Raw genomic sequence first — 12,318 nt, 5'->3', positions numbered from 1 at the left:
CTGACCGACGCCGACGCCCGAAAGACGCCAGATGTGGGGTGGCCCTAACAAGGAACCTGTATAGTTTCGCCATGTCTGTCGGTCTTTCTATCCCTGTCTTTTTAGTATATGGTTGATGAACACAGAAAACACTATGGCAAATTGTTAATGGACACACTGGTAGGAAGTCATCTAAACACGAACAAAACTTAAGTACGTTGCGAGATGACGCCGGTGCATTATATAACTCGAGCGACCAACTGGCTAATGATATTAACAAGTTTTTTCTAAGTGCAGCCGATACGGTGCGCGCCCCCACCGCTGATCCGAATGCTGCATACCTACTTTTATGTCAGTCAACCAGCCCTAGCTATGTGTCTTTGAGGTTTAATTGTTCTCAGAGGCTGAATTGTATAACATAGTCACCAAAGGAGTAGCGTGTAAGAATACGTGTGACATATATGACATTTCTATAAAATTACTAAAGATAAGCATACCGATAATATTATCACAATTAGTTTCTATATTTAATTATTTAATAAAAACTGGAACATATCCAAGTATTTTGAAAAATGTAAAAGTAGTGCCTATCTATAAAGGTAAAGGGAATAAAGACGACCTCCAAAGTTATAGGCCAATAAGCATTATCCCGGCAATCGCTAAACTTTTTGAATACGGCTTAGCAAACCGATTAAGAACGTTTCTAGAAAATTTCAGCTTGTTAAGTGACAGACAATATGCGTATAGGAAAAATAAGTCATGTTTAGACGTTATTCGTCAAGCCCTAAAAAATATACTGATGGCTAAGGAAAACCAATGTCATGTCGCAATAATATTATGTGATATGACACGGGCATTCGACCTCTGTAATCACAACGTACTCGAAAAAAAACTTGAGCATATTGGTATCCGCGGCCCTAGCCTTAAGTTAATGCTGGACTTCCTGCGCCAGCGACACCAATGCGTCGCTATAAATAATGGACGCACTAAATCTGATAGCGGGAATATCGATATCGGCGTTCCCCAGGGTTCGTCTTTAGCGAATTTGTGCTTTCTTATCCAGGTAAACGATTTACCTAAAATCGTAAATGGTGAAATGTATATCTTTGCTGACGACGCCTGTGACATTATAAACGCTAACACAATTCCGTCTCTTGAGAATATTATAGCCTCAGAGATATGTAGATTACAGGGTTGGTTCACCGCTAATGGTTTAGTCTTAAACCTACACAAAACACAAGTGATGCACATATGCCTAGGAGGTAGGCCCCCGCGCCCACTAAGTGTCAACGTGGACGGCGCCGTCCTTCCTCAGGTAAATAGTACCAAGTTCCTAGGCGTGACCTTGGACGCGGCCTTGAAGTGGAACGTGCATATAGATGTCGTGTGTGGCAAGTTGTCTGGTGCATGTTTCGCATTAAGCAGGTTGGCGCGAATCTTGCCTCACCAGCAGCTAAGGACTAGCTACTTCTCGCTGTTCCATTCGGTGATGTGCTACGGCCTAGAATTCTGGGGCACAGCCGCGGAATGGCAGCGTGTATTCATTTTACAAAAACGTGCAGTACGGATCATATCATATGCCCCACACGGAACCCCCGCTAGGCAACTATTCATAAATACCAACATAATGACACTCACATCACAATATCTATTTTACATAATTAAATATATTAGAAAAAACATACACCTATTTCCAATAAAGACATTTAAAAGTTCACGTATTACACAAAAACACAAAAATATGTTGGACTCGACATGTTGTCGACTTGCAAAATCCAATAAAACGGTATCTATTGCGGGGCCAGGTATCTATAATAAACTACCCGACAACATTAAAAATATTGAAAATGACCTGACATTCCACTCTCAGTTAAAAAAATGGCTCACTAGAAATGCCTTTTATGACATGTCAGAATATAATAATATTAATAATAATGATTTAATTGTAATTTAATTTTTTAATTTATTTTATTTATTTGAATTATGTTGATTATTATAATAGTGTGTTATTTTACTGTAACTCATGAATATTATATTAATGAATTGAAATTGACTAATTATAAGTATAAATTTTTGACATATAAAGTTTGTAATTTTATGAATAAAGAAATATGAATATGAATATGAATATAATAACAATTTAGCCTACATATTCGTAAAATAATACCTCGTTGTACCAGAGCAGTAACAGAATCAAAGATAATTTTAATATAAAATCTATATCGTGCTGCACGAACGTCGCTCCATCTGTTACTTCAGCATCCAAAAGGCCAATTCGAATTGAAATTCCGATATCAAAATAATGTTATTTTGTTATCATTAGCCCGTGCGCCTCGCTCACGCCTATACATACCTATACGAACAAGTATGAGTGAAATGCACGCACGAATGATATCAAAATGACATCATTTTGCTATCGGAATGTGAGTTCGAATTGCCCTGCCGGAAATCCCAATAAAGTATTAGTTCAGTAAGATCTGAAATTCAGATCCGTTCGGGGTGCGTAAAATTGACGGGGAGTCAGAAAGGGTAAAGTTAACAATTTTATTGCCACGTATAAGTACAGTAAGTATACAGTATTCAAAACGACTATATTTTAATAAAAAAGTTACCAGTAAAGTTAGTTAGTTAGTTAAAGATATCGATGTTTGTACTTTAAAAATTATGTATATTACGTGACGTACGCGTTTACTTGTATTAAGTCTCATTTTGTATGAGATTTTGAACAGCGCGCCAAGCTCACGTTTTGGAAACTGAAAACGTCACGTCACCATATCGATGAAATTTACACTAGAGGCTTCGTCACACAGGCGCGTTTTCCGGGCGCGGCGTGAGCGGGGCGGGGGGCGGGGCGGGGCGGGGCGCCCCTTTACCTACAAAACGCTCACGCCGCGCTCACGCTCCGCCCGGAAGACGCGCCTGTGTGCCGAAGCCTTAAGGGGTACAGGTTTCAGTATGAACCGTAACCGTATTGTTTTCTTTTTGTATTGTTGTCTTTTGCACGTGTATCGTACAACGTTTTACAGTACATATGACACTTTAAACTTTCGACATACGCACGGAATATGCTATTTCCCGCACTAGTGCGGAAATAAGAAATTTTAAGGGGCATAGTACTGTAAAACTTTGTATGATACACGTGCGAATAGGTAATATGAATCTCGTGTCGATTTAAAACACTCCCTTCGGTCTTGTTTTAATTTATCGCCTCTCGTTTCAAATTTCCTCTTTTCCGCACTTGTATCGTGAATAACTATTGTATTGTATTGTATCAAAGCTAGTAAAGTTACGTTTACCCCGCAGCCACACTTAACCGTATTGACCTTACTTGTTGTTCGCAATAAAGTAACAACAGGTGAATAAAAGTAATGTTTATTCCTTATAGCCAATTTAGACTCTCGCGCGAGCCACGAGACGAGCCGCGAGCCGCGCCACGAGACGCGAGTCCACCGCTTACACTCGCGTTCGGCTTGTCATTCGGTTATAAACCTTATGCCGTGCCGTTAGTGTTTAAATTATATTAGCTCGACGAGCTTGCGAGCCACGAGACGAGCCGCGAGCCCACCGCTTACACTCTCGTCTCGTGGCTCGGCTCGCGGCTCGTCTCGTGGCTCGCGCGAGAGTCTAAACCGCTTTTTACCTACGCACACCCTACGCATTTGTAAAAGCGAACACTCGCAGAAACAGGATACGTAAGTAGGTATATTTATAGTGAAGGAAAGTGTCTTGTCATTCTATATTTCGTAATGTGATATGTATTGACGGATTGGTATCGAATAGCAATATCGGTTCAGTGTGAAGGCATACGTTTGTTTATTGAACCTTTGTTCAAAAAGTATATTATATAATATTGTACCTAAAATAGCCAAATACCATCAAGTATTATTTACCAATCAATCTGAGAAAAGTTAAAGCATAAATTTAATTTTCAGTCGCCATGAGATATATCGGAGCGGCCGAGGAGCTCAAAAAATCGAAACATGCACTCTAACGCCTTGACCATAGGAGCGTGTTCAGATATTTGTGAGCACCTTGACCGCTCCGATATATCTGATGGCGACTGTACGAGTAAATGGACTAAATATGGCGTTGGATATGTACGTAACTCAAAAAAACCGGCCAAGTGCGAGTCGGACTCGCGCACGGAGGGTTCCGCACCATCAACAAAAAATAGAGCAAAACAAGCAAAAAAACGGTCACCCATCCAAGTACTGACCCCGCCCGACGTTGCTTAACTTCGGTCAAAATCACGTTTGTTGTATGGGAGCCCCACTTAAATCTTTATTTTATTCTGTTTTTAGTATTTGTTGTTATAGCGGCAACAGAAATACATCATCTGTGAAAATTTCAACTGTCTAGCTATCACGGTTCGTGAGATACAGCCTGGTGACAGACGGACGGACGGACGGACGGATGGACGGACGGACAGCGGAGTCTTAGTAATAGGGTCCCGTTTTTACCCTTTGGGTACGGAACCCTAAAAACACATCAGATCAGATTACATCTAAACCTATTTGCTTTTATAATGGACCCGCCCCGGCTTTGCACTGGTTAACAAATTATACATATACCTTTCTCTTGAATCACTCTATCTATTAAAAAAAAACCGCATCAAAATCCGTTGAGAAGTTTTAAAGATCTAAGCATACTATGTAGTGATTTAATATGTATCCATAAAAAACATTTTTTTACAATTCGTTAGGAGTGTAAACTTTATCAACTGAATAGATTAAATCGTCGGGCCTTTATTTGCACAAAGTAATATTATAAAACCTTGTAAAAATGGGCCCAAAAACTGGTCCCTGTGGGACTCCATTGCAAAAGCAGCTCCCGTCACTGGTATTCCAATATTCTACTGATAGTGCCTCCCCATTTAATAAATATCATACACAATGCCAATGTGACTGTATACCTACCGGAAAAGCAGGCCTTTTCCCCGCCAGCTATTTCATGCGGAAATATATTATACATAAAAGTCACTAAGGTTCATTCTTAAATGTACGTGGCGTTTGTAAAAGCCTGTTATTATCCGTGGGGAGCCAAGCTATTTTCGTACCTAGGGCATTCGGATTATTTCCCGTTTCGTAGTGCCTATTCATCATTATGGCAAAAACACAATCTTAAGGGATATATTCCATTTTTAGAGTTCCGTACCTCAAAAGGAAAAAACGTAACCCTTATAGGATCACTTGTGCGTCTGTCTGTCCGTCTGTCACAGCCTATTTTCTCGGAAACTACTGGACCAATTAAGTTGAAATTTGGTACATATATGTAATTTTGTGACCCAAAGACGGATATGTTACGTAAACAATGAAACTTTTGGGGGGTAAATGAGAAAATAAATAAATAATCTTTAATAGAAAAAAACCGACTTCTCTAACTACTAGCCTAACCCACTTAACTTCGCTTATACTTTATTTGGTAATATGTATACATTTCATGGTAATCATAGTGGTTTATTTAGTTTAGGTATCATAGTGGTTTTCCGGGTCAAGCTCCGGGTCCGCGTCCGGATCTGAATCCGGGTCCGAGTCCAAGTACGGGTCCGAGTCCGGAGTCCGGGGCCTAGTCCAAGTCAAAATCGAAATTCAAAATCACAAAACGTGTACTATGCGTCGTTTAAGTAGTTCTGTTCTGATTATCATCAGCAGTTCCACTTCATCAAATGCGACAGTTTTTAATGTAAATGCTTGATTTTCTGATGAAAATATATAAAATTCTATACGTATGCCTTAAAGATTTGAGGAGTTCCCTCGATTCCTCATGGATCCCATGTTCAGGACTTGAGATTGACATTGATGTCCTAACTTGCTTAACAAACATAACGAAAAGGACAAATCGCCAAATGCGAGCTATGCGTCGTTGAAGAGTCCCGTTATGATCATCATCAGCAGTTCCACTTCATCAAATGCGACAGTTTTTAATGAAAATGCTCGATTTTCTGATGAAAATACAAAAATCTCTATACGCATGCCTTTAAGATTGGAGGAGTTCCCTCGATTCCTCGTGGATCCCATCATCAGAACTCGAGCTTGACAAAAATGTGGCTTAAAAACTTAACTTGCTTAATAAACATAACGAAGAGGACAAATCGCCAAACGTGAACTATGCGTCGTTGAAGAGTTCTGTTCTGATCATCATCAGCAGTTCCACTGCATCAAATGCGACAGTTTTAATGAAAATGCTTAATTTTTTGATGAAAATACAAAAATCTCTATACGCATGCCTTTAAGATTTGAGGAGTTCCCTCGATTCCTCGTGGATCCCATCATCAGAACTCGAGCTTGACAAAAATGTGGCTTATAAACTTAACTTGCTTAACAAACATAACGAAGAGGCCAAATCGTCAAACGTGTACTATGCGTCGTAAAAAAAACATACAACCGAATTGATAACCTCCTCCTTTTAGATTTGGAAGTCGGTTAAAAAGTATTTCAAACTATATCGTGTTACATATCAAATGAAAGAGCTTATTGTTAGAATCTCAAATATATATTTTTTATAATTTTAGAATAAGCAATTTAGAAGTATGTAATTCACGAAAATAGGCTAATAATAACCATTCCCCCCCTTTATCTCCGAAACTACTGGGTCTAAAATTATGAAAAAAATACTCAAAATAGTTCATTACCTATAGATGACAGGAAAATCTATTAGAACTGTGCAGTCAAGCGTGAGTCGGGCTTAATAAGTTGATATTGTTAAAAATTGTGTAATGTACGAAACCCTTGGAACGCCAGTCCGACTTGCAATTGGCCGGTTTTCGTCTATAGATTGATATTCCAATTATGTACGTTATTTATTGTTGTAAGAATATTGAATATCTATCGGGCACGTTGCTCCAGAGGCCTTTAACCTTTCTTAATAAATCATCCATTGAGTTTGTTGAATAAATTGGGCCTACATTTTTAATTGTATACAAAGCTTGGAGGGTCTTTATCTACACACAATTTAAGTATATGATTTTCCATTCTATTATACAGGGTGCTTCCTGTAACAGGAGCAATAAATTAAACTAAAGGCTGTACTCCTCAAACTGACCAACATTTGTTCAGCAACTTTTAAAAATTATGAATCCTTTAGACTTCCTCTTTTTCATACAAAATAAATATTGCCTTCAATGTACGCTGACATCAGTGTGTTTGACGTTGCTTGTCACGCTTTAAACATAACAAAATTTGCAATACATTGCGTCTTAGAATAAACTTTAAAGTGTAATAAAAATCAAAACATGAGTTATTTTCAAAAGTTGCTGAACAAATGTTGGTCAGTTTGAGGAGTACAGCCTGCAGTTTAATTTATTGCTCCTGTTACAGGAAGCACCCTGTATTGGTATTGCCTTAACAGTATATCTACGTACCATTTTATATGAAATGTTTATAATGAATTGCGTATTCCATCTTTTTTCAATTTCGTATCTCAATAATACTCTTAGATTAATATTTTACTCTCTCTCTCTCTCTCTCGTTCTCTCTTTTTCGCTCTTTAGTAATTTTCTGATGTCGGTACCGAGCGTTTTATATTTTATAAAATAAAACAAAGTTGGTACCACTTATATTTAATAGGGTCATTTGCAAATTTATTGTAGCTTTGTCTAATTGTTTCTTAACATTCTCAGTTTCGTAACGACAATTAACCATACAAAAATGCAAATTTGTATAGCTAAGTGCTAACATTCGTAACGAAACTGAGAAAATTAATCTCATCTTTTCTTAATTTCCTCAGTTTCGTTACACTAATAACAAATTTCATAATAAACGTAGCGATGGAAGAGTATAACACACTTCTCCTTCCAGGGCGCGTAGCCAACGTGCCAATCGCTAACTCCGTAGCGTATTGTAGTCATCTCTCTCTATCACTCTTTCATTCACTACGGAGCGTTAACGATGGCACGTTGGCTACGCACCCTGGTGACCTTGATAGGAGATATCCATCCATTGTTCAGATGAATTCCGTGAAAAGGCTTAATCAAAGTCTACTCGACTCGATGACATAACGACAAGGGTATCTTAGTTACAAATTACTGCTTACGCCCTATTTACTTTGCTAATACCTTTGAATATATTGGCAAATAGAGTACCATTTGTTTGACATTATTATTGAAAGTCGTAATGTAATGATCTAGACACGCGGTAGCGTGTCCAGCCAAGTTTAAAGAAAAAGGAACTGGCGACGCCGCAACCGTGTGTTACAATATTACACGAACCATTTCGAGCTCATTTTGACCCCTTCACAACTTGAAACCTACTTAACCTACACACATGAAATTTGGCACATGTATTCAAGTCCCTTAGCTTGTACAAAATACAAAATTTCATAAACAAAGCTCAACCAGTTATTGATTAATTAACGTTTAAAAACCGGCATTTTTGTGACTGACTGACATATAGATCAAAAACCTAACCCACTTCCAGATGACCTAGAAACGTGAAATTTGGCATCAAGGTAGACTATTAGGTGTATATAGAGGGAAAAATCTGAAAACTGGAAATTATTGATATTTCGATGGAAAAAAATTAATTAATACTTATAGACCAAAAACCTAACCCACTTCTAGATGACTTAGAAACTTGATATTTGGCATCAAGGTAGACTATTAGGTGCATATAGAGGGAAAAATCTGAAAACTGGAAATTATTGATATTTCGATGGAAAAAAAATAATGAATACTTATAGACTAAAAACCTAACCCACTTCTAGATGACTTAGAAACTTGATATTTGGCATCAAGGTAGACTATTAGGTGCATATAGAGGGGAAAATCTGAAAACTGGAAATTATATATTTTTGTCATAAACTGTAACAATTTTTTAAGCATGAACATTTAATGACATATAATTTGATAAATTGTTTTGACGATAGTAATAATGATATAATATTTGTTATAATTTAAAATGAAACCTGCATGTACTGTACTCAAACTCAATAGATTTAAGAATACTGCCGTGCCCTACCAGGGCCCATGTAAAACAACTATTACCTATGTAACACCTGTGTACCTACTTACCATGGATGCAATAAATATATGAATTGCTTGCCCAGGCAAACAATTTCCAGACAACCCAAATTCACAAAGGAGTTGGGATAATGTTTACTGTGATTTAGCTTACAATACTCTGCTAAACAACTGTACAGGTCCAGATCGCGCGAGGCTTTTGGTGGTCGGAACCCGGGAAGCCGGTTACCGGCTACATGCCCATCCTTCGCCCAATACTGGTACTTTCTTGGATCCGGCCTCCCTTAGACTGGCGACTGGTTTGCGACTTGGGGTTTCGGTGTGTACGCCATACATATGCTCTTGTGGCACGGACGTGGACCGACTGGGACACCATGGATTATCTTGTCAAAAAAGTGCAGGCTGTTTTTCGAGACATGCGTCGCTTAATGACATAATCCGTCGGTCTCTTGCCACCATCAATGTGCCTGCTCTTCTTGAGCCGACTGGCATTTTCAGAGACGATGGCAAGAGGCCCGATGGGGTGTCCTTAGTTCCTTGGAGCTTGGGACGGATGTTAGTGTGGGATGCTACCTGCGTAGACACACTGGCACCGTCCCACCTCCAACGGACTAATGTAAAAGCGGGCGGGGCGGCGGAAAGCGCCGAAATTTTAAAACGTAACAAATATAAGAGCCTCGGTAGAGAGTACCATTTTGTACCATTTGGAGTTGAAACTCTAGGTCCATGGGGTCCCAGCGCGCATAAGTTGTTCGCAGAAATCGCGAAGCGTCTGGTTGACGTAACTGGTGACCGAAGAGCTGGCGGCTACCTCGCACAACGTATCAGCATTGCGATACAGCGAGGAAATGTCGCCAGCATCCTTGGTACAATGCCTCAAGGGCCTATTTTAGATTTAAGCTAGTTTTTAATTTTTTTTAGTAATACACTGTATATATCTTGTTTGTAAATAAATGATTTTTAAACTTAAAAAAAAAAAAAAAATTATAAATATATGAATATGAATATGTATATGAATATTGATATTTCGATGGAAAAAAAATAATGAATACTTATAGACCAAAAACCTAACCCACTTCTAGATGACTTAGAAACTTGATATTTGGCATGAAGGTAGACTATTAGGTGCATATAGAGGGATAAATCTGAAAACTGGAAATTATTGATATTTCGATGGAAAAAAAATAATTAATACTTATAGACCAAAAACCTAACCCACTTCTAAATCACTTACAAACCTGATATTTGGCATGAAGCTAGACTATTAGTCGTATACAAAAGAAAAAACCTGAAAACTGAAACTTTTTGACAATTAACCGCGCGTTAGCGAAGGTCTCCTTTTCAGCTTAGGCAAACTGCTTTCATGATGAATACTACAGTAATTTCTGTACAAAAAGTAATGATATCCCAACAAAAACATAAATGTGAAATGAGAGCCAAGTTCAATATTAAGAATATGTGTAGTTACTGACTCGCCGATAAAAGAATTGAGATCTATATGGGTGCCAAGTTCTGTGCTGTGTAGAAAATCCTGAAATTATAAAGGATATGTCTTGGCTAGTTTTTAGAAACAAACCAAATTTTTGAACAAGGAACATAGATAAATATATATTACCTATATGCGTATACGTAAAAACTAACCAAGACAAATCCTTTATAATTTCAGGATTTTGTACACAGCACAGAACTTGGCACCCATATAGATCTCAATTCTTTTATCGGCGAGTCAACAACGACACATATTCTTATATTGTATGGAAACGACAAAAAAGTTTTAACTCAATCTTTTGTATGGGTTTTCGCGCGCGATATATTTATGTTCTCAGAATCTTACAATGGAGTAAATAACATCATTTTGTTCTAACATTTTCCTTCCTTTGATAACAATAACCATTCCTTCTAACAAGGAAACAGATATTTCCGAAACAAGAACACTACAAAAAACAATCAACCAACCCAACTCCCATACTGTTAGCAACGTAAAGTTCCCAATTCCCTTACAAAACTGTTTACCCTCATTAGGGGTAAAAGGAACACCCGCTGTAAGCGGGAGGGGGGGGGGCACCTTGGTAATAAAAAGCGGGGAAAAAACTCGCTTTGTGTGGCCTCTATGAATACTATATGAGCCCCCATGTGCGAGATGGATGTACACTTTACTTTGTACGGTGAACAGATAGGGCTGGTAAAAGTTGGGATTTTTCTGGATATCAGAAAGTTAAATTGTTTGTAAGGTGGCTGGGAAAAAATTCAAAATGTCGAGCTTTTTGATGAAAAGATGGAAAATATCCAATTTTTGTTTACAAGTTTATTGTATTTTAAGTGATTCTTGTAATTATTTTCCTTAACCACTGTGATGAATTGGATGCTGATAAGCAATAATGTGTTTGTTACCCACATAAGCACCATTTTGAGAAAATGGCGTCTAATTATTTTTTTCGCAGTTTTTGAGTGTTTGTTCTAAAATTAAAGATTTTGATTAAACTGTTGTATTTCTCAGTTTAAATACAATTAATACTAGTGATTCATACTAATAATTTTCGTAATAAATTTAAATTTGTCGCAATAATCCCCTTTTTAGGGTTCCGTAGCCAAATGGCAAAAACGGAACCCTTATGGATTCGTCATGTCTGTCTGTCTGTCTGTCTGTCCGTCTGTCCGTCTGTCTGTCCGTCCGTATGTCACAGCCACTTTTTTCCGAAACTATAAGAACTATACTGTTGAAACTTGGTAAGTAGATGTATTCTGTGAATCGCATTAAGATTTTCACACAAAAATAGAAAAAAAACAATAAATTTTGGGGGTTCCCCATACTTAGAACTGAAACTCAAAAAAATTTTTTTTTTCATACCCATACGTGTGGGGTATCTATGGATAGGTCTTCAAAAATGATATTGAGGTTTCTAATATCATTTTTTTCTAAACTGAATAGTTTGCGCGAGAGACACTTCCAAAGTGGTAAAATGTGTGTCCCCCCCCCCTGTAACTTCTAAAATAAGAGAATGATAAAACTAAAAAAAATATATGATGTACATTACCATGCAAACTTCCACCGAAAATTGGTTTGAACGAAATCTAGTAAGTAGTTTTTTTTTAATACGTCATAAATCCCCTAAATACGGAACCCTTCATGGGCGAGTCCGACTCGCACTTGGCCGCTTTTGTTTATTGCGAATTGCATCATGACGACAAACTTTATCAAGAACGTGTCATTATACTTAACACAGTTTTGCTAATTGTGTAACTGTAATTGTGTCTGCCTTTGAACTTATAATCAACATGTTATAGCACATAACTTGTTGTGGTTAAATAGTAACATACTATAAATTTTGTTTTACAATAGATAGATAGATAGATAGATCATTTATTGATAAAAATATAAAAAG

General features: G+C 37.7%; 1 protein-coding gene and 1 long non-coding RNA gene across 2 annotated transcripts in view; both read left to right on the top strand.

Annotated features, from left to right (window-relative positions):
• LOC134647433 (uncharacterized) overlaps window positions 1-12,040 on the top strand; it is an 81,392-nt gene extending 69,352 nt beyond the window's left edge. Inside the window, exon 2 of the long non-coding RNA XR_010096830.1 lies at window positions 11,751-12,040. This is a non-coding gene — a long non-coding RNA (uncharacterized LOC134647433). The remainder of the gene's footprint in view (window positions 1-11,750) is intronic.
• On the top strand, window positions 121-2,354 carry LOC134647466 (uncharacterized). Its single transcript, XM_063501817.1, has 3 exons — window positions 121-196; window positions 737-1,887; window positions 2,303-2,354. The coding sequence occupies exons 2-3, from the start codon at window positions 779-781 to the stop codon at window positions 2,352-2,354; spliced, it is 1,161 nt and encodes a 386-aa protein (XP_063357887.1). The 5' UTR covers window positions 121-196; window positions 737-778.
• Window positions 12,041-12,318: the final 278 nt, after the last annotated feature.

Source organism: Cydia amplana, chromosome 4 (genome assembly GCF_948474715.1).
Source record: "Cydia amplana chromosome 4, ilCydAmpl1.1, whole genome shotgun sequence".
NCBI classification, from domain to species: Eukaryota; Metazoa; Arthropoda; class Insecta; order Lepidoptera; family Tortricidae; genus Cydia; species Cydia amplana.
This window is presented reverse-complemented; position numbering and strand designations above follow the sequence as displayed.